The 19,663-nt window shown below is 40.1% G+C and overlaps 2 protein-coding genes across 9 annotated transcripts; one reads left to right on the forward strand and one right to left on the reverse strand.

Annotated features, from left to right (window-relative positions):
- Positions 1–2,628: 2,628 nt before the first annotated feature.
- On the reverse strand, positions 2,629–12,686 carry ABHD13 (abhydrolase domain containing 13). Of its 7 annotated transcripts, none has more exons than XM_035557035.2 (4): positions 12,477–12,631; positions 10,808–10,843; positions 8,536–8,659; positions 2,629–5,260 (listed from the first exon to the last, which is right to left on the reverse strand). In XM_035557035.2, the coding sequence occupies exons 1-4, from the start codon at positions 12,483–12,485 to the stop codon at positions 4,212–4,214; spliced, it is 1,218 nt and encodes a 405-aa protein (XP_035412928.1). In that variant the 5' UTR covers positions 12,486–12,631; the 3' UTR covers positions 2,629–4,211. The 7 variants fall into 7 exon arrangements, with proteins under 7 accessions (XP_035412928.1, XP_035412927.2, XP_035412932.1 ...); XM_035557034.2 differs by lacking the exon at positions 12,477–12,631 and adding an exon at positions 12,305–12,324; XM_035557039.1 differs by lacking the exon at positions 8,536–8,659 and having other exon boundaries at positions 12,538–12,686.
- Positions 12,687–12,774: 88 nt separating this feature from the next.
- On the forward strand, positions 12,775–16,771 carry LIG4 (DNA ligase 4). Of its 2 annotated transcripts, none has more exons than XM_035557113.2 (2): positions 12,775–12,890; positions 13,208–16,771. In XM_035557113.2, the coding sequence occupies exon 2, from the start codon at positions 13,216–13,218 to the stop codon at positions 15,952–15,954; it is 2,739 nt and encodes a 912-aa protein (XP_035413006.1). In that variant the 5' UTR covers positions 12,775–12,890; positions 13,208–13,215; the 3' UTR covers positions 15,955–16,771. The 2 variants fall into 2 exon arrangements, with proteins under 2 accessions (XP_035413006.1, XP_035413007.1); XM_035557114.2 differs by having other exon boundaries at positions 12,819–12,894.
- The last annotated feature ends 2,892 nt before the right edge of the window (positions 16,772–19,663 follow it).

The following is a 19,663-nucleotide window of genomic DNA, read 5'->3' on the forward strand; positions in this document are numbered from 1 at the left end:
ACCGAAGACATACCACAAACTAGAACAAGACATTAACAGCACTTTTAATGTATCAATTTATTGCATATGTCAGTACATAAAAATAGAAAAGTGTGTTTTTTTGTAAAATTAATTTTATTGTAAAAACCAGACTAGAATGGGAATGTAAAACTTTGCCACAATTAGCACATATACAGTTAACATTTATGCTTTGTCTACAAAACTTAAGAATACTTTAAAAGACATTTTTCCTTTAACTATACACTAAAGAAAAACCAAATAGAAAGCTTGCATCATTTATTCAACGAGTGTTTCTGAATTCAAAATATGTTATTTAGAACTTGAATATATACTTTCTCTATCTACACTCTTGTGGATTCTACTCTAAATTATACAAGCAGGATGGTATTGTAAATTATTCTTAATTTACAGTGGATTAGATTAGTGGATCCAGAGTGGTCTGGATACACCAGGCTGATCCCACTACATGCAGGAGGCACTGATTTTGTATTTGGCAGGAGTGCCCTTAGCAAAATCACCTGTCATTAACAAAAATAAAAATATACTTCTCAAGAATTAAATTATGAAATACAAATGGAGGTATGCCAGCATCGTTTTGCTAATAGGAGACCATACCTTGGAATCTCAATTCAGCCTTGCATTCTTCACTATGAACTTCCAACGTGACACAAGTGATTAGCTAAGACTCGCTGATATGCATATTCTATATAAATAGTTAATCCATTTGCCCTTCAACTGAGAGATTGTCCATAGCTGACCAAATGCATTTGTGCTATATTTCTAATTTTACCTGAGAAATGGACATGAGGGCAGTTGTTTCAGTTAACCTTTTTTTTTTTTTTTTTCATCTGAAAACAGTTTATCACTCTATGTTTCACAGTTCAGAAGCAAACACTGGGAATGTAAACTTGGGTCAGTAAGAAGCCTCAACTATTTCCACTAATTAAAACCATGCATACAAGGTCTCATAGTAGATGATTCCTCACAAGGACTCTACAGCTACAGCTGTTCTAGTTCAACTCCTGACCCTTCCCTCCAACTTTTTTAAAAAAAAATAAAAATCCTAAGCAAGTTCCTCTTATAAAAGAGACAATTCCTTTAAAGAGTATATTCAAGCCAAGAGGCTTTCTTACAAACCTGTAAAAATATGTCAACTTCCTCTTCCTGAACTAGAAACGTATGTATACATAGGACAAACACTTAGGAAACATCTATACACAAATGGAGAACTGGTATGGGAAAATATATAACAGCATTAATGCAAAAGTATCATAATGTTTTTGGCAATTTAAAGCTGTTACTACTGATTCTTGTAACGAACTGTCTGAAAATGGCTTTCAGAAGCAAACCATAGGTTGCTGTCACAGACCACAAAACAAAAACAAGTCTTGTCAGCAACAAGCTTCTTCCCCCCTCTCCCTCCTTTAGATCATATTTACAGCATTGGAAAATTTGCATAATTATTTCCTTCCTATTTTCTTTCAGTGGATTCCACAGCCAACACAATGAAAAAATAGAACAGGCATTCAGCCACAAGCGTGTGTCCAACGTATTAAGGGAGAAGCAAAAACGTGCTTATGTGGAAGCTGGAAGAAACCACATTAAGCATGCATATATGATGAGAGCATACCTGATACTTTGTAAAACCAGGCATTTTTAGGTCCCGCAGACACTATAGTGAAAAGATATGGCTTGATAATCAAAAGTAATGTTTAGATACAGTGCACTATGAACAGCTCCTGATTTCCATAATCTGAGGCCATACATTTGACATTGACTTAACTGTGGACCCAAATGTGAATACTTTATTTGTACAGAAGTGCCACATAATACAGAAGGTTGGAAGGGTACTGGCAGTGATTTTGTGTGAGGTTTTTGAACGTGTTTGATTAGTGTGGAGCAGGATAAAAAGTCCTCTGTTATTTTGGAAATCCACATTTTATGAAAGACACAATGGTGTTTAATGGCAAATTATGACAACTTCTGAAACAACTATTTGCCTGCATGCAGCCTCCAACAAGTAATTACTTTTTGGCTTTGTTAACTTGTTTTCAGAAAAAGCAGTACTTGCCCTCCATCTTCCTTTTCTCTCCTTTATCCCTCCACCTGAATTCTAAAGCAACATGAAACAGCTGAAACAATGGATCAGAGATGATGGAAGAACTTAGTATTGTTTTAGGATACATCACAGAAAGGGAATGCTATGTCTATTAACAACTTCTTGCTATATAGACACCTCTCCACAGCCTTCCCAATCCAAACTACACCAAGACCTTGTCCCCCCTCCCTCCATTGTCACCACTGAACATCAGAAATGGTTTCACTAGATTCAAAACTATGCTCTGTCTACCGTGGTTTAAGTCTACAGGTCCAAAAGTGTTTTTTTTCTCCTATACCTTTTTCAATCGTTTGTAAAGAAATCTTAGTAATAGGATGATGAAAGATACTTACCAGAGATAGCAGCAACTTCTGGTATGTATGTGTTTATTTAAAAAAAAAAAAAGAAAAGAAAAAGATCACATTTAAGTTTTTGTAGTAAAAGATGTATCACCCTACTTTCAACTCTGACAATACATAAGTGAAAGTAAACCTGTAAATTGGAGGTGTAACTATTAAAGCACCAGTTCAGGAAAATAGTTTTATTCAACAAGAGAACTTAAGCACAAGCTTAAAATACCACTGTCCATAAGGAAACAGATTTTAAGTGTGTGCTGAGATACTTTTCTGAATCAGGGCATCATGGCAAAAAAAAAAAAATTAAAAATTTAATCTGAAGGGGAATTGTACAGATTTTGTGGAAGATTTTCCACAGTTCCTTCCCATAAAAATATTTTGAAGAGGCAAATTATCAGCTGCAGCAGATAAGCAATTAATCCTGTAGAAGAGATTTACACAACACACCCCAATAAACTGAACTAATACCATATAACTTTGATATAACTACCCAGAATTAGGACACTTTGAAGCCAAAAAAACCACATTCAGTCACAATCAAGCTCTCAATTTAAGTATTGCTGGTTTGAAACGGTGAGACCTTCAAAAGTCTCAGTACAAGAAAACTCAGTCCTACTGCTAATGCATAGGCTACCTTCACTGTAAAAGATTTGTAAGCAGATGGATAAAAGTATGAAAGTAAATGTTCTCTCCCAGATTAACTAAACTTAGGTCTGCTAAATATTATCCTCATTGTAACAGCTGTGTACGTTACTGTCTAATCATGTGATCATTGGTAATTATTTGATTTATTTATACCTCCAAAAGAAACAAAGGGCACAGACTTACAACTAAACCAGCCTAAACCCAAACACAAATGGAATACTTTTACCTTGCGTGATACTTCTATCACACACACCATCCTGCCTGGGAAATCTCACCTCAAGTGCACAGGCCAACAACAGCAATAAATAGTTTGACTGTAAGTTAATGATGTGAGCTTGGGGTGGACAAGAGCTTTAAAAGTTAAATTAAACTGCCTGTTTTTTTTAAGGGCTACTTCTATTTTCTGTGAAGAAATTGTCTGGGCAAAATCCACCAGCCATAACGTTTAGGCACATATGACTTTATGGGCAACACTAAAATGCAAACAGTAAAATGAAAACAGGGAAAGTGTCTTTTCCTCTTCAGTTGCAGTTTGAACTATATATGTATGCATAACCATTAAAAAAAGTAATAACTGAGGATAGTATACCTGTAAGTATACTCTACCATTAATGTTATTTTATATTATTTAGCACATTAAAGACTTCCCATCTTGCATAATATAAAGTTTCAAGGAATAAAACACTATCTCATGCATGGCACACTTTAAATAAACTCTAAGAGAAACAACAAATCATTGTGCTAACCATGATTGTCCAAAAAGCTCACACATACAGCATTGAAGCCTCCCACTGTTCTAAACTAATATGTTCTGTACTACTCTTGTAGCAAGTTTTTTTTTTCTTTTAATAGCATCTGTTGTACATATCAAACAAATGGATTATATGGACATATCAAAAAAGTATGAGAAAGACAAAATGGTTCATTTACAATGCTGCAAATGTAAAAGTTATCTGGAACATCTTAATAAAGCATCAGACCTTTCCAACTTTAATTTCACTCTTTAGGCAAGTACAGACATGACACACATGTAAAAATTGACATTCTTTCACCACTTTTCACAAACCAAGGTACAGTGCAGGTACTCCCCCGACCCCAAAGAAGAATATCAGTTATATTATTGTTACATTAGATGACGTTTTCGCCATTTCTTCAGGGGAGTGACTCTTTATTACTTCTTTGATGAACTGTTCAAGTGCAGTGAAATATCCCTGGCACTGCCAAGTGTCATTATGAGTTCCATCAGGAAAAATTGCCAATCTCTTAGTCCGAGCTGGGGATAATTCATAAAGTTGCTTCATCATGACTGGTGGAATTAACTGGTCAGACAACCCAGAGATGAAGAGTGAAGGCATTCTGCACTGAGAGATTTTTCTGTAGGACAGAAATTTATTTTTGTAGCACCATAAGGGAAGGTATCTCATTGGAAAGAAAGAAAATAAAGTGCTGGCCATGTGTGGGATGCTAAGAAAGGTGTTCTCGACCATGATGGCGGAAATCCTATGGGAATTTTCAGAAGCTAAATGAATAGCTACTGCTCCCCCCAGGGAACGGCCAAAGAGAAAAATTTTTGTTTTATCAAGATCGGACCGAGTCATCACATAGTCTAACACAGCCTCAGAATCTAAGTACAAACCTTCTTCACTTGCTTCTCCTTCACTTTTTCCGTACCCTCTATAATCAACAAGGATTAAGTTTACTTTCAGGTTCACCAGCATTAACAAAGCATTTGGCAACCTGTGGCCAATGTTGCCTGCATTGCCATGAAAGTAAATGATGGTTGGAGAATATGCTGCATTGTCCCCTGTGTATCTCAGCAGAATAAGATTGAGAAGAACTCCATCTTTGGTTTTGATGAAGATATTTTCATGTGGTATACCAGTAGGCATGGGAACATAAAGACGTGATGAAGAGGGCTGTTCAGGAAAGTAAAGCAGCACATCCTGGAATTTATATAATATACCTGCTATTGACACAAATATCAGTATGAGTAGTATAATGCCTCCATACAAGTGAAAAGTTACTATCAAAGGTAAAAGAGAAATACGGCAGAGACCCCAAGACCAGGAAGCCAAAGCTAGTAGCCATCTTTCAACAAAGGTCCAAAGCATCCATGACTTTTCCATTGTAGTAGTCAGTGATCTTTTACTCCAAGTAAATCCTGTAAAAAAAAAAAAAAGACGTATAAATATGGGGGAAAAAATGAAGTCATTTTATTACATAAAAGTCAACATTACACAAAAGCATAAGCGTCAAACTTGGAGTGAAACTCCTTTGGAATTTTGGAAAACATTCAGTTCTGTAAAACAGGTAGAAAAGCAAACAAAGACAAGGCCTTAAAACTTTCCAAAATCACATTTGCGTTGTTTCAAATGGGCAATATCCAACAGTGGCTCCAAAAATTGGTTGAGTGTAACCATGAAGTGTTTTCCATCAGTCATCCCTACTGACCAAGACAGCAAACATACAGATGAGTTTGTCCAAGCTTCTCGTAAGTAAATCTAGAATTCAGAGAGCACAAACAAAAGTAGCTCTTCTTTCTAAGCTGCTACTGATTAAGGCCGAGAGGAACATTCAATAAGCCTATGCACTTTGCAACCAGTCAAGGCTAACAATGCACACAGGGTCAGCTATCATTTAGTAGCTGTGTTTCAGAATCTCAGTTAACTGTGATTATAGAGCAACACGTAAACCAATCAGAAGAGACACCACTACAGCAAGATCCCACACTGTACTTAAATTTATAACAGAAGTTTTGCTATATTTTCATTAGTTCTGACTTATAAGTTTTACGCTAACAGATCAGTAAGCTGAATGACATAACTGTCATCACACTACTACTACCTGCATTATTCTCTGATCAGTGAAAAGCACAACTGCTATGTAGTCTGAAACTGAAGAGCCTTATGACAAACATGTACACCATTAAATAAGGAGAGTGGTGCTCAATGATAACAGATTAAATCTTCTCTGTGGATCAAGATATAAACAGCCACCTCTGTAGTCACAGCCTTTGCACTCTCCAAATATGTCAAGTAAGCAAAAATACCAAGAAAAACTGCAATCTCTGCTTTACACTATTACAAGTATATAAGTAAATCTGTTACACCTTAAGACTCATATATTCACCAAATGCAATGTGAAATTAAGTTTTTATACAGTCTATCTATTCCAAATATAGAACCATTGAAATATAAAGTAGTTTAGGGATTAATTATTCCAAGTTTTTTTTTTTTTTATATGAGGAATTCATGTTCAATATCCAAATCCAAGTGTGCACAAATATTGTCGGTATAGAAATTTAATTCTTGTGATCCATTTAGGACAGACATGAAGTAGGTATTTCAATTTCCAACATAATTCCCTAATGAAGTGGACTAACATTTCCTGCACTGAAGACAAACAATGCTAACATTGGTAACCACACAGTAAAAACACTTCTCTTACCCCCTCTATGCGATTTTGATTACTTTGGTACAAGATGAAGTCTCAAAAACTCATTCTCAACAGGCAGTTCACAAAAGAGAAATAGACCCATCATTAAAAATGACTGGTAAAAAAAATCTTACATGAGATGATTACAAGTCTTGCAGATGGCTATCCCACATACACTATGGATTGTATTTGGAGACATACTCAGATGGGTTTGTAAGCTGTGTTACTTTCCCTTGCACATAGCTTCCCATTTTCTAGGACAATACTACTGAGTATTATACAACTCTGAGATACTGCTGCTATGTGACTACTTCTGATATATGTGTATATATAAACACTTTTCTACCAGAGTAGAAAAGCCAATGCATCCTACAACTAGAACTCAACCCAGCTCCATATTACCAAGGTGCTATTACATTTCATTCAACAAAATGACTACTACAGTACTGCAAATATGTAACAAAAGTAAAACTTAGGATTTCATAGATCAAACTCAATTCCTTTCTACCAAAACCCCAACCCAACAAATACTCAGGGTATTTCAGTCAGCTTTTAGAAGAAACATAGCTTGTGTTCAACATGTTAATTAGCCAGAAGTGTAAACTACACCACCACGCGTTTCATACTCAATGTATTTCAGTAAGGTTGACTACCCTGCACTAATGAACAACTGCTTGACTATTAAGGTTTTCTTCCCAGCTACGTGAAACTTCACTAGTTTCATCTGCTACCAGGCCTGAATCACATCTACTTCACACCTTGCTGGGAAGCTTGTTAGTGAGAGAACAAAGATACAAGTTTCTTCCAGGTTCTTGCCTGCCTCCTTCCAATACCAATTAAAGGGTCACAAGCATGGAAAATTATGGTTTCTCAAACATGCACACAGACCTGGAAAAGACTAAGGGAACACAATTTCATTCTCAAGAAAGCTACAAACCATGCTTTCTGGGGAGTCCAGAGTAGCAAGCCTTCTAAACACACCTTCTCTGACCTGAATAGTAGAAGTTAATACAGAGTCAGACTTCCATTTAAAGCATATGTATATCCTTTCTGTACACAGAGTGATGATATTTGTGTTTTAGTTCAATATGATTATCTTTCAAACACTTTATAGTATAACACCTTACGATGCACGAATTCTGTATTGAATTATGAAGAGTGCATGCTATAATTCTCTTATCTCTACATTTCGTGACTAATTGGATGCCAGAAAGTGAGGGAAAGAATATATTTTGACTTCAGTATCTGAGCTGGTCAAACCAAGAAACAGTGGACCTGACATCTGGAAAAGCACATTTCTCTTTCTAGCCATGACTAGTTCTGTTCCTAGACTACATGAAGAAGTCCATAAGCCCTCCTTAAGATGTCCCAACTACAGCAAGAAGAAGGTACCCTTCATGTCTTCTAAAATAAGACCTTTTAAAATCATTTTCTCTGTCACCTGCAAATACGACTAGTTAATATTGTTGAACACCCAACTATTTAAAAGGATTATCTCAGTTTTATTGCCTTCTACTATTAGAAGTTTAGAAGTATCACAGCTCTACAGACAGATGGCATGAAACATCATCCCTGTATTACAGATGGAGATACTGAAACCAAGGGAAGTTAGCAAGCTGGCCAATAGCAGGCCTTCTGTTTCAGCTGGAGAAACTAGGTTTCTCCATGCGTTTCCTTTTCTGATTTGCAAGATAAAGCATTAACCCCTCAAAAAACACTCTTTCTTAAGGTAGATCCCCTTTTACAGGGCACATAGTAACAGTATTTTATTACTGCTGATTATTTAAACCAAGCTAGAGGCTGCGGCGGTGCACTCTCCCCTGTCTCCCTAACCTGACCTTTTACCCGTAAGCCGGCTCGGGGGATAACCATCGGTGGCAGCCGTAATGAATGCGTCTGGGCTCAAGGTGGACTTGCAGGAGATAGATCCAAGAGCTAACGGAGCGTGCGCCAACCACGTATGGCTGGTTTACAAACATGGCTACTAGTCAGTTATCTTACCCCATAAACAGGGGAGTCCAGAGCCCGCTGAGCTTCCTGTACTGCGGCAGGCTGCATGCCAGGATCTTCCCCCTAAGCAGGGACACTTCTCAAGGTTACTCCTCGAGATCAAGAGATCCCTTACCTGCAACAGATACTCAGTAAATGACTAAGAGCTAGCTTGTTAAAACTTTGCAAGTAACTTGTTAAGCATGCTGAAACTTTGCAGGCTTAGCTAAGTGATAAAAAGGATTGATTGTGCATATAATCCTTTAGGCAGAAACCATTAAGTCTGGGATTGGGATAGGATCTGGTTGTATCTAGACTCTTTGGAGTCTGGACAGCAAAAGGGCCTCCATCCTGAACTTTGTGACTGTTGTGGTTTAGCCCGGCTGGCAGCCAAACACCACACAGCCGTTCGCTCACCCTCCCCCCTCCCTCTCCGGGATGGGGGAGAGAAACAGGAAAGTGAAGCCTGTGAGTTGAGATAAAGACAGTTTATTAAGACAGGGAAAAGAATAACAATAATGATAATAATGATAATAATAATAATAATAGTATTAATAGTAATAATGTGTACGAAATAAGTGATGCACAATGCAATTGCTCACCATCCGTTGACCGATGCCCAGCCTATCCCCGAGCAGCCGGCCCCCCACCCCGGCTAGCCACCCCTATATATTGTTCAGCATGACGTCAGATGGTATGGAATACCCCTTTGGCCAGTTTGGGTCAGCTGTCCTGGGTCTGTCCCCTCCCAGCTCCTGCTGCACCCCCAGCCTGCTCGCTAGCAGGACAGAGCGAGAAGCTGAAAAGTCCTTGGCTTGGTGTAAGCACTGCTCTACAACAATTAAAACATCAGCATGTTATCAGCGCTCTTCTCATCCTAATCCAAAACATAGCACCCTGCCAGCTACTAGGAGGAAAATTAACTCTGTCCTACCTGAAACCAGGACAGTGACTCACTGTCACAAGGCTCCCTGAAGCTTTTAGTCTGACCCTATCCTCTAAGCAGGAAATAATGAAGTGACCTCGTTTAACTTCACTAAATCACTATTTTCATCGATAAATATATTGCTGCTTCTCTCTTATGAGTGAAGTGCACAATCCCATTCATGGCAGAGGATATGAAAAAAGCATACGGAAAGTGTTTTTTTTGTTTTTTTTTTTAATTTGGCATGTAAGTCAGTAAGTCAGCGTTTTTATCTGGTAGATGTTTTCACAGATAACTTTCATATTAATGGAAGTTTAAACATAAGCTACTACTTGCTCTTAGCTACTGGAAAATATTTCCCAATACTTAACAGCAAGAAAGATGGAGTAACAAACTCATTACTTCTAGTTCAATGTTTATTAACCTCCAAATACGTAACCTACCTTCGGTTTATCCGGACTACGTAAACCCTGGTCTTCTGCTCTCCCCTCACAGATGGTGCTTTCTTAGCCACAAGCATGATCAGAGGTATTTTGTCTAGCATCTAACTACTTCCCATTTCCTCCTATCCCTCTGGTAGAGCTATATTAGGGAGGCTAGCCTTTGTGAATGGCAGTAGTTCCTCCAAGTTTATTGATGATGCTTATAAATTTATGAGACAAGACAGAACTGAAATACAAAGCTCTATGGCAGAAACTTTAACACAGAAGAACAGCAGCTTGGTGGAAGTCAATGTTCAGAATTAACTGAAAGTAAGACTCAGCCAGAGTGCTGCTGTGCCTCAAACAACCCACCTTGTTCAAAGACCATTAATAACCAATTCTGTTTACAAAGCCATAGAACTGTGTTGCATCTCAAAGCAGAAGTGAAATTTGACAGTCTTGAGTCTCAATCTCATCCCACAGGGATAAATACATATATTGGTACATGCACACATCCTTGTACCTATCTCCACTGCTGAACCCACAGTCCAGGATCAGGATATATCACCACAGACGGACCCCTGTGTTCTGTCAGGTGAGCTACACATCCCATACTTAACGCAACTTCTCAGAATATAAATCACTTGGGACAACAAAAATTCTGAGGAAAAAAAAAAGTGTTCGTTATCTAGATGTTTTATTATCGTTCTGCTGCACCCTAATGCTAATTCTAAATGCTTAACGTCATTATCAACTGAAGACCATAAGAACTTAAATTCAAACTTAAGTGCATGGGAACTATTATCCACTCATTTTGAACAGCAGTTGAAATCACTCTTGTATTTGCCACAGATCTGGTTGTATTTTTTGCCTTTGTCTACATTTTTAACGTTAAAACTGTTAACTTCACACACTAATCACATTATAAAACATTTACCTTTGGATGTGATGATTTCCCGTGCTTCATTTCTGCCTGAAAGACAATTCCATTTGGGAACTTTGAGTAAAATTGCTTTTTCAATTAAACACACAATCACTGTTTGTCTTCAATTATTTTACAGAAGCTTAAGAAGTGCTAGCAGCCAGTACCCTTAGAAGTTATGCACCTGCTTTACTGACGAAGCCATGCATACCATATTCGAGCTCTTCCTGTCAAGCTCAGCTCTCGCTTGAAAGAGCTGATAAACTTGAAAATGCCAGCTGGTAATGAAGTTTGAGAACCATGCTGAAGTATCCTGGACTATACATATAATACATAATATAAAACATATATAGCACTTAATAATCAAGCTATATTAGATTTACGTTGCCTCCTTAGAGCTAACTTTTAGTCTGTATATTTGCATGCTTAAAGTTACATCTAAGAAAAGCATTCAGATGCTTATGGCTGCTCCCTCTTTCAATAGCTTTGAAAAAGTTTTAGCAGTCACTGCAGCCCTTAGGATTTCATTATGGCTTTGAAACAAACGAATGTGCTAGCTTTAAGAATACAGAAAAAAAAAAAACCTGGAGAGATTTGGGCACTCCACCTTCTCTAGACACAGACAAGCTTTATACAAATTTTACATTTACTCATACATCAAAAGACTTCCTTAAGTAGCAAGAGTTCTCAGCTATCAAAAGTGACATTCGCAGGAGAAACTTGTCTTGAAGAAAACCTACAAGAAATTTAATGAAGACAGGAAAACTACACTTTCTTAGTACTAAAACCCTAGAATCATTTAGGAAAAGACCTCTAAGATCATCTGCTCCAACCTTTAACCTAGCACTGCCAAGCCCACCCACTGAGCACTACCTCTACACATTTTTTGAAGACCTCCAGGGATAGTGATTCAAGCACTTCCCGGGGAAGCCTATTCCAATACTTCACAACCCTTTCCGTGAGGAAGTTCTTCTTGATATCCAACCTAAACCTCCCCTGGTGCAACTTAAGGCCAACTCCTCTCACCTTAACGATTGGTGCCTGAGACAAGAGACTGATCCCCACATCACTATAGTCTCCTTTTCGGTAATTGTTGATCTCACAGAAAAACTCTCATACAAAAGTTAAAGCAAAGTAGCTACCCCTAATTGAGTATCTACGCCTACTGAAAAAGTAGAGCGTGCACAACCCAGTCTCGGAACCTCACGGGCTGCCTGTTGGAACTAGAAAGCCACCTCTCCTACCAGGCGCACTCCCACAGAGTGGTGCACACCCATAACTGAAAATGTAGCCCCCGTAACTCTCATTACGCTTCTCCCCCTCACACTACTGAGGATCCCCAACGATTCCCCCAAGCACATCTTCAGTTACCGGCGGCACCGCGTTAACGAGACAAACCCAGCAAGACCGAGGGCAGTTACCGTAGCAGCTCCCGAGCCGTTCAGCAAGCACGGCCCCCAACACCTCCCGTTGCAGTCCCAAAGCACCCAAAGAAGCTATCCCCGTTCTTACCCCAAGCAAACGCCCCGCTTCGTCTGGGCGGTGCTCACCCGGCACGAACCCGGCACGCCGCATCGGGGGCCGGCAGCTCCCGGCCCACAACCTCCCCCCCCTCTGCCCCGGGGGTTCCCCAGGCACCTCCCACCCCCTTTCGCAGCGCCCGCGGGCCGCCCACGGGACGCACCCGCCTCATCCTCCCGCGGCCGCCGCCGCAGCCCCGGGCGAGCGCGGCCCCCAGCTCCGACCTCCGCCGCTGCCCAGGCAGGAAGCCGCTCGCCGCCGCTTCCGCTTCCGGCTCAGGCTCTGCCGTCCCCGCTTCCGCTTCCTCCTCCCCTCACGGGGCCCTGCCGCCCCGGGCCCCGCCGCCGTCGCCCCCGCGGCAGCGCTCACTGCGCATGCGCGGCCGCCGCCGTCACCTCTCCCCGTTCCCCTCCCCTCCGCGTCGGACCGAACCACTGCGTGTGTGGTGGAGGGGGGGGGGGGAAACGCCCCGCAGACACCGCAGCCGCGCTCCTCCCCTTCCGGAGCAAAGGGGCGAGGGGCGGCCGCCGCGGCTGCGGGCTTCACCGGCGCTTCACCGGCGCTTCACCGGCTCCACGTAGGTCCGCTCCGGGGCGGCGGCCCCTTTCCTTCTCCCCTCCCTATCCCCCCGCCCCTCCCCCCCCCCCCGGGCCGCCTTCCCGCGCTCCGCTGCAGGGGCCGTTGCGTTGCCCTGGCAACGGCACTCGGGGGGAGGGGGGAGGGACAGGGGGAGGGAGGGAGGGCGTCAAGGCAAGGGGGCCGTTGCCTTGTACTTAGGAACCGCAGAAACCCGGTGAATCCTCACTAAAAACACGCAGACGTTTTGTATATTTATACATATATATATATATATATAAGTATTTTATATATTTTTTTCCCGTTTTGGCGAGGAAGGGTCTTGGATGGCCTCCCCGCCCGCCCCGCAGCCGTCTCCTCGCAGGACGGTCGCCTCGCACGTGCCCTTTGCGGATCTGTGCGCCACCCTGGAGCGGATGCAGGCCTGCAAGTCCCGGCCGGAGAAAACCAAGTATTTCAAGGACTTCCTGGACTCGTGGAGAAAGTTCCACCACGCTCTTCACCAGAAGGAGAAGGATGTCACCGATTCGTTTTATCCGGCGATGCGACTCATTCTCCCGCAGTTGGAGAGGGAAAGGATGGCGTATGGGATTAAGGAAACCATGCTCGCGAAGCTGTACATTGAGCTGCTCAATTTGCCAAAAGATGGGAAAGACGCTGCGAAGCTTTTAAACTACAGGACACCTGCCGGTTCGCGTGGAGATGCTGGAGACTTTGCCATGATTGCATACTTTGTGTTAAAACCTAGGAGCCCCAAACGAGGCAGGCTGACAGTGGAACAGGTCAACGAACTGTTAGATGCCATAGCTAACAACAATGCTGCTAGAAACAAGGGGCTGTTAAAGAAAAGCCTTCTTCAGTTAATTACCCAGAGCACAGCGCTTGAGCAAAAGTGGCTCATCCGGATGATTATAAAGGATCTAAAACTGGGCGTTAGTCAACAAACTATATTTTCCATTTTTCATCCCGATGCTGTTGAATTACACAATGTCACGACTGATTTGGAAAAAGTTTGTAGACAACTGCACGATCCCACTGTCTCACTTAGCGATGTTTCTATCATGTTATTTTCTGCCTTTAAGCCAATGCTTGCTGCTATTGCCGATGTCCAGCAAATTGAGAAACAAATGAGTAACCAGACATTCTACATAGAAACTAAACTGGATGGTGAACGTATACAGATGCACAAAGACGGCGATGTGTATAAATATTTTTCCAGAAATGGGTTTGACTATACTCAGCAATTTGGCGCTTCCCCCCTTGATGGCTCACTAACGCCATTTATTCATAAGGTATTTAAAGACAACATACAAAATTGCATTCTTGATGGTGAAATGATGGCTTACAATCCTGAGACACAAACCTTCATGCAAAAAGGAAACAAATTTGACATAAAACGAATGGTGGAGGACTCTGATCTGCAGACCTGCTTCTGTGTGTTTGATGTGCTGATGGTTAACGATCAGAAGTTGGGTCATGAAGCGCTGAGCAAAAGGTACGAGATCTTAAGCAATGTATTTACCCCAGTAACTGGCAGGATACATGTCGTACATAAAAAAACTGCCAGAACGAGAAAAGAAGTAATTGATGCTTTAAATGAAGCGATCGATAACAGAGAGGAAGGGATTATGGTCAAGGATCCCATGTCCACCTACAAGCCTGACAAACGTGGGGAAGGCTGGTTAAAAATCAAGCCGGAATACGTTAATGGGCTGATGGACGAGCTTGACCTTCTGATCGTTGGTGGTTACTGGGGAAAGGGCTTACGTGGTGGAATGATGTCTCATTTTCTTTGTGCGATTGCAGAGACTCCGGCTCCAAATGAAAAACCTACTGTTTTCCACTCTATTTGTCGCATTGGCTCTGGCTACACTATGAAGGAGTTGTATGATCTGGGTTTGAAACTGGCTAAACACTGGAAGCCCTACCATAGGAGGGACCCTCCCTGTAATATTTTGTGTGGCATTGAAAAACCTGAAGTGTACATTGAACCTTGTAACTCCGTCATCGTTCAGGTCAAGGCAGCTGAGATTGTTAACAGCGATATGTACAAAACTGACTGTACCTTGAGATTTCCCCGAATTGAGAAAATAAGAGAGGACAAAGAATGGTATGAGTGCATGACTTTGGACATGCTCGCAGATCTCAGAAGTAGAGCAGAGGGGAAGCTGGCGTCCAAGCACCTTCATATTGACGAATACGATGAGCCGCAAGAGAAGAAAAGGAAAACTGTATTAAAGGTGAAGAAGATAATCGGAATAGCCGAGCAATTTAAAGCTCCTGATCTTTCTAATGTAAACAAGGTTTCAAATGTGTTTGAAGACGTAGAGTTTTGTGTTATGACAGGCACAGGAAAACACTCCAAATCTGAACTGGAAAGCCGAATAGCCGAATGTGGTGGCAGCGTGGTACAGAACCCTGGACCAGACACTTACTGTGTCATTGCGGGAGCTGAGAACGTCAGAGTGAAAAACATCATTGCTTCCAACAAATATGATGTGGTGAAGGCAGAGTGGCTTCTGCAGTGTTTTCAGTCCAAAATGCTTGTACCTTGGCAGCCAGCCGTTATGATTCACATGTCCCCTGACACTAGAGAACATTTTGCTCGTGAGTATGATTGCTATGGAGACAGCTACACAGCAGATACAGATGTTGCACAACTCAAGGAAGTATTCTCAAGAATGAAGGATAATAAGATGATGCCCTTGGACGTGATTGCTGAGTTAGAAGAACGTTACTCATGGAACAGCTGTCAACTCAGTATATTCAGAGGAAACACTATTTATGTGGACTGTTACGCTATTGTTAATGAACCCAGAACCAAAATCCACGGAACAAGACTATCAATTAGAGCTTTGGAGCTCCGTTTTTATGGTGCAAAAGTAGTCTCTTGCCTTGAAGAAGGTGTCTCCCATGTCATTATAGGAGAAGATCATTCCCGGGTAGAAGAGATGAAAGCACTCAGGAGAACATTTGGGAAAAAATTTAAAATTGTATCTGAGCTGTGGGTAACAGAGTCAGTGAAGGAAGGAGTCCCAAAGAATGAAAATCAGTACTTGATTTAAAGTAGTTTTTAATCTTGGAGCAAAAGCATTCTTGTTGACTTGATTGGACTTGGGTATAATGTGTTTTCCTAATTTTTCTGTGTGTTTTCATGTCTTATTAAACCTGTGGTTAAACAATGATTGTATTTTTTGAAATTAGAGGAAGATTTGTTATACTGTTGTGGAAGCAAGAGGATGCTAAGCTGTGCTGGAGGGGGAATAAGAAGCCACAAGATAAATAATGTAAGCCTTTTACTTCACATACAGGTCTCGGAGGAGATCTAATTTCTTCTAAGAGAATTCCTAACTATTGATAGTGTTGTTCTTCGTGGTTCAGAATGGAGCCAATGGTTCAGTATTTTATGGAAATTCTACTGTTTAATATGTTTATTTATTGATTTGCAATCACTTTCATGTTTTTGTAAAAGTAATATTGTGTATATTCCGTATGCTACATAATTCAGTAATTTATAAACCTTCTTTGTAGTGTTTTAATTTGTTTACACTGTTTTTAGTGTTAAGCTCCATGTAGCCTCAGTAGCACTTTGGTTTTAGGACATTGCATTGATCTCGTGTTTCTTTTTATAAGTAAATGTACAGTGAAACCTAAACTTCATATTGAGGTGCTAATGAACTAATACTTACTAATATATCTAAACTACAAATCGTTTACTTAACTGTAATGATGTCCTTACGCATTACAGTTGCAGTTAAACTGTCAAGCATTAGAGTGAGGCTTTTAATGTTGTTTACCTTTCAAAAATTAGTTCTGTAAGCTATTTCAGTAATGAGATGAATTTCCAAATATCTAGTTCAATATATATATATATATTAAATTATTAAAGAAATATATTTTTCAAGTCTGCCTGGTATGCTTTGTGTTCTTGTTGTGGTGGTGGTGATTTTTTTTTTTTAGTGAGAACTAACTCTTGAAAAGCATGAAACAGTTTCTGATTTTACACCTAGATAACTTTGCATTAAATTTGCATAGGGAGAGAGGTTCAGGCCTCAGTGCTTGTTACGCAAGGTATCAAACAGAGTTGGTTTTGGGCTGATCCCACAGAACCAGTTTCTGTCTGAGCTATTTGTTCAATGCTTTTTGTGGTTGCGTTCATTTAAAAATCGCTGTAAAAAGAATTGGGAAATGTTAGGCTATTTGGGAGGGAGTTTATTCTTATCTCTTATAGTTAGTGTAAGCATTTGGAGGTCCCTTATTCAAAATATTCTAAGCAGGTAAAAAGTAATGAAGGAGGTGTGCAGAGAATTTCAGGCATGATGTCTAAGGAGTAATAGAAGACAAGATTTGTAGGTAGTTATATGAGCTGATGTAGACTAGTAAAGGGCTTCAGTAACAAAAAAGTCTATCTATTCTGATAGGTGTATACGTATATATACATTTTTTTAAAAGCATATAAAGCTAGCCATATTATTAGGTAATCAACACACATCAAAAACAGCGTTCAACAAAAAGGAAAAGCTGGAACGAAAATGCTGAAACATTTGCCTGATGTTTGAACTTTCAGAGGACCTCCTCTGATTACAGAGCATTGTACTCATGTACTTTTTATTGCAGCAAATACTCCCGTTTTCTTAATAACATTTATATGTCTAAAAATGGGGATTTTGTAGGTGAAGGTTTCTTGGCTTATTTACATTTTGTGTAAAGCTGTTTTTAAATTTTTTTTTAAATAGCCACTTGTTTTGAAAGCAAACCTTCTAATTTACACTGTAATATGAAATTTATTTTAAGATGATGTTTGTGTAGGAGTTTGAGAAAGAATAGTGAGTTAAGAGAAAAAAGGACTGTAGACCTTGCAGTTTCAGGGAAAAGTTTGGTATAGTTCCTATTCTCTGCAACTTTTTAAAAATACTGTCAGTGAAGGAGAAAGGAGAAGAGAGCAACTTTCAGGACCTGCTGGAGCAGAACATCTGGTATGTACCTGTCCTGTCTGCAGCAGCATGTTGGTGAATGATGGTCTGATTTCAGTGAGCAGTTGCCGAGGCACTTCTGCACAGGCCACAACTTTACAATCCCTGGGAGAAGGTTCCACTGTTCTCTTAGTTTATAAAGCAGTTCAATAAAACAGACTCATATCTAACTTTTTTTTTTTCCTACTTTCCAATACATATAACTGTGTAGTGCATTTTTGTAGCAAAAGCTTGCGGGCAGCTTGCATGCAGTATCAAATCTTGCCAGGGGCTCTGGGAGGATTTTTTTTCCCCTTCATATGATTTATCTGCCTCAACAGTGGAAACAGAGCATGTATTGACCATACAGTGCTGGTGAAATCTCAGCTGTGCTCGTACTTCAGAATATGTTCCTCAGTTTCACATCCATGACATAAAAATGATTGCCAATGTTGTAGACAGGGATTATGCCAGGTATAAAGCTGTTATTGCTGTTTTGTATACTTTTACCATGCAAATGTAAGTAAGCATGGCTGTTGCAAGGCAATATAGAATTGCTCCCCCCTCACACATGAGCTCTTGCACCGTTACAGGAAAAAGTAAGAAGCCAAAATCTTAAGTAAGTGACATTCATAAGGCATTAGAATATGGCACTGGCAACACCTATTTATTCCTTGGATAACTTACTGAATTATTCTAATTCCATGAATACGTGGAATGTATCTGGCTTGTTAAGCAAACCACTAGTGTTTGAATAAGCTAAAACCAAAAAATACGAAGAAAATTTTTTCTCTTTTCTGGGGGGGAGGGGCAGGCTGTTTTCTGTGTATAGTTTGTGCACCAATGGCAGAGTGAGAAAGCCTTGACTAGTTGTTAGATGTTTATACATCAGCACAGCTTTTCTCAGTCCTCTTACTTCATTTCACATTTCATCTGTTTGTGCCTGTACACTGAAAATAACCAATTGACATTCTTGCCATTTTAAGGGGCTTAAGAAATATAATTCTTGCATCTGCAGATAAATTTTAGAATATAGTCTTGCAAAATACCATACTATTAACTGTTTAGTAATCTGCTGAAGACCTGAAAGTTTCAAATAACACTGAAATTAACTGTGTGCATACGATAGATTACAAGCTGCAGACTGTTGAAGATGTGTTATCTTAGTAATTTCACATTTGAAATGCTGGAAGCAGTAACACTGGAGAAGCTCAACTGCATGGATGAAAAAAATAAACAACTTCCCTCTCTTTGTGCTACAGCTGGCTGTAGTATTGCAGCAGCTTTGGATCTGTTTACGTAACTCTAAGTGTAGTAAATATCAGAACCAAATTCCTCCATTTCCCTCCTGCCCTTAGGAAGGTAAATTGCTGGAGAAAGAAAAGGTAGGAAGCCATGGTGAATAAACACAAGATACTATTTTCATATATGTTTTGCTTTATACTTAGCGCATGAAGTGATCACTAGCTAGTTAAATGAATACTTTAAGTAGGCAGGCAGCTATAAAGAGTGTTTTGCATAAAACATGATAAAAAATCATTATTATTCAAACAGTTAATGAAAACCATCCCCTCTTAGTTGAGTTAATCAAATTTTATTTTCTTTGCTTCTGAAGAACAAGGATGATTCATGTATTTAACCTGTGTAGCTAAATTATATTGTCAATTTATTTTGGTACTTGGCATACACCAACAATGATAACTTCCAAGGGAAATTATTTCAAAACACACAGGAGAAGGATTTCTGATGTACCAGAACTTCATAGGAGGGGAAGGAGCTGTCAGAGCCCTCAGTGTACCCACCTCCTGCTGGGGCTATGGCT

Source organism: Cygnus atratus, chromosome 1, assembly GCF_013377495.2.
Source record: "Cygnus atratus isolate AKBS03 ecotype Queensland, Australia chromosome 1, CAtr_DNAZoo_HiC_assembly, whole genome shotgun sequence".
In the NCBI taxonomy this organism is placed as follows: Eukaryota; Metazoa; Chordata; class Aves; order Anseriformes; family Anatidae; genus Cygnus; species Cygnus atratus.

Bases quoted from the DNA above. Each gene is read 5' to 3' on its own strand.
- ABHD13 (XM_035557035.2), bottom strand. The intron at 8,660-10,807 runs GTAAATGTTTTA...TATCTGTTGCAG, and splicing joins GGAAATCATCACATCCAAAG to GTAAGGGATCTCTTGATCTC. The intron at 5,261-8,535 runs GTAAGATAACTG...TTTTTTTTACAG, and splicing joins TGGACTCCCCTGTTTATGGG to GATTTACTTGGAGTAAAAGA.
- LIG4 (XM_035557113.2), top strand. From the start codon at position 13,216: ATGGCCTCCCCGCCCGCCCCGCAGCCGTCTCCTCGCAGGACGGTCGCC.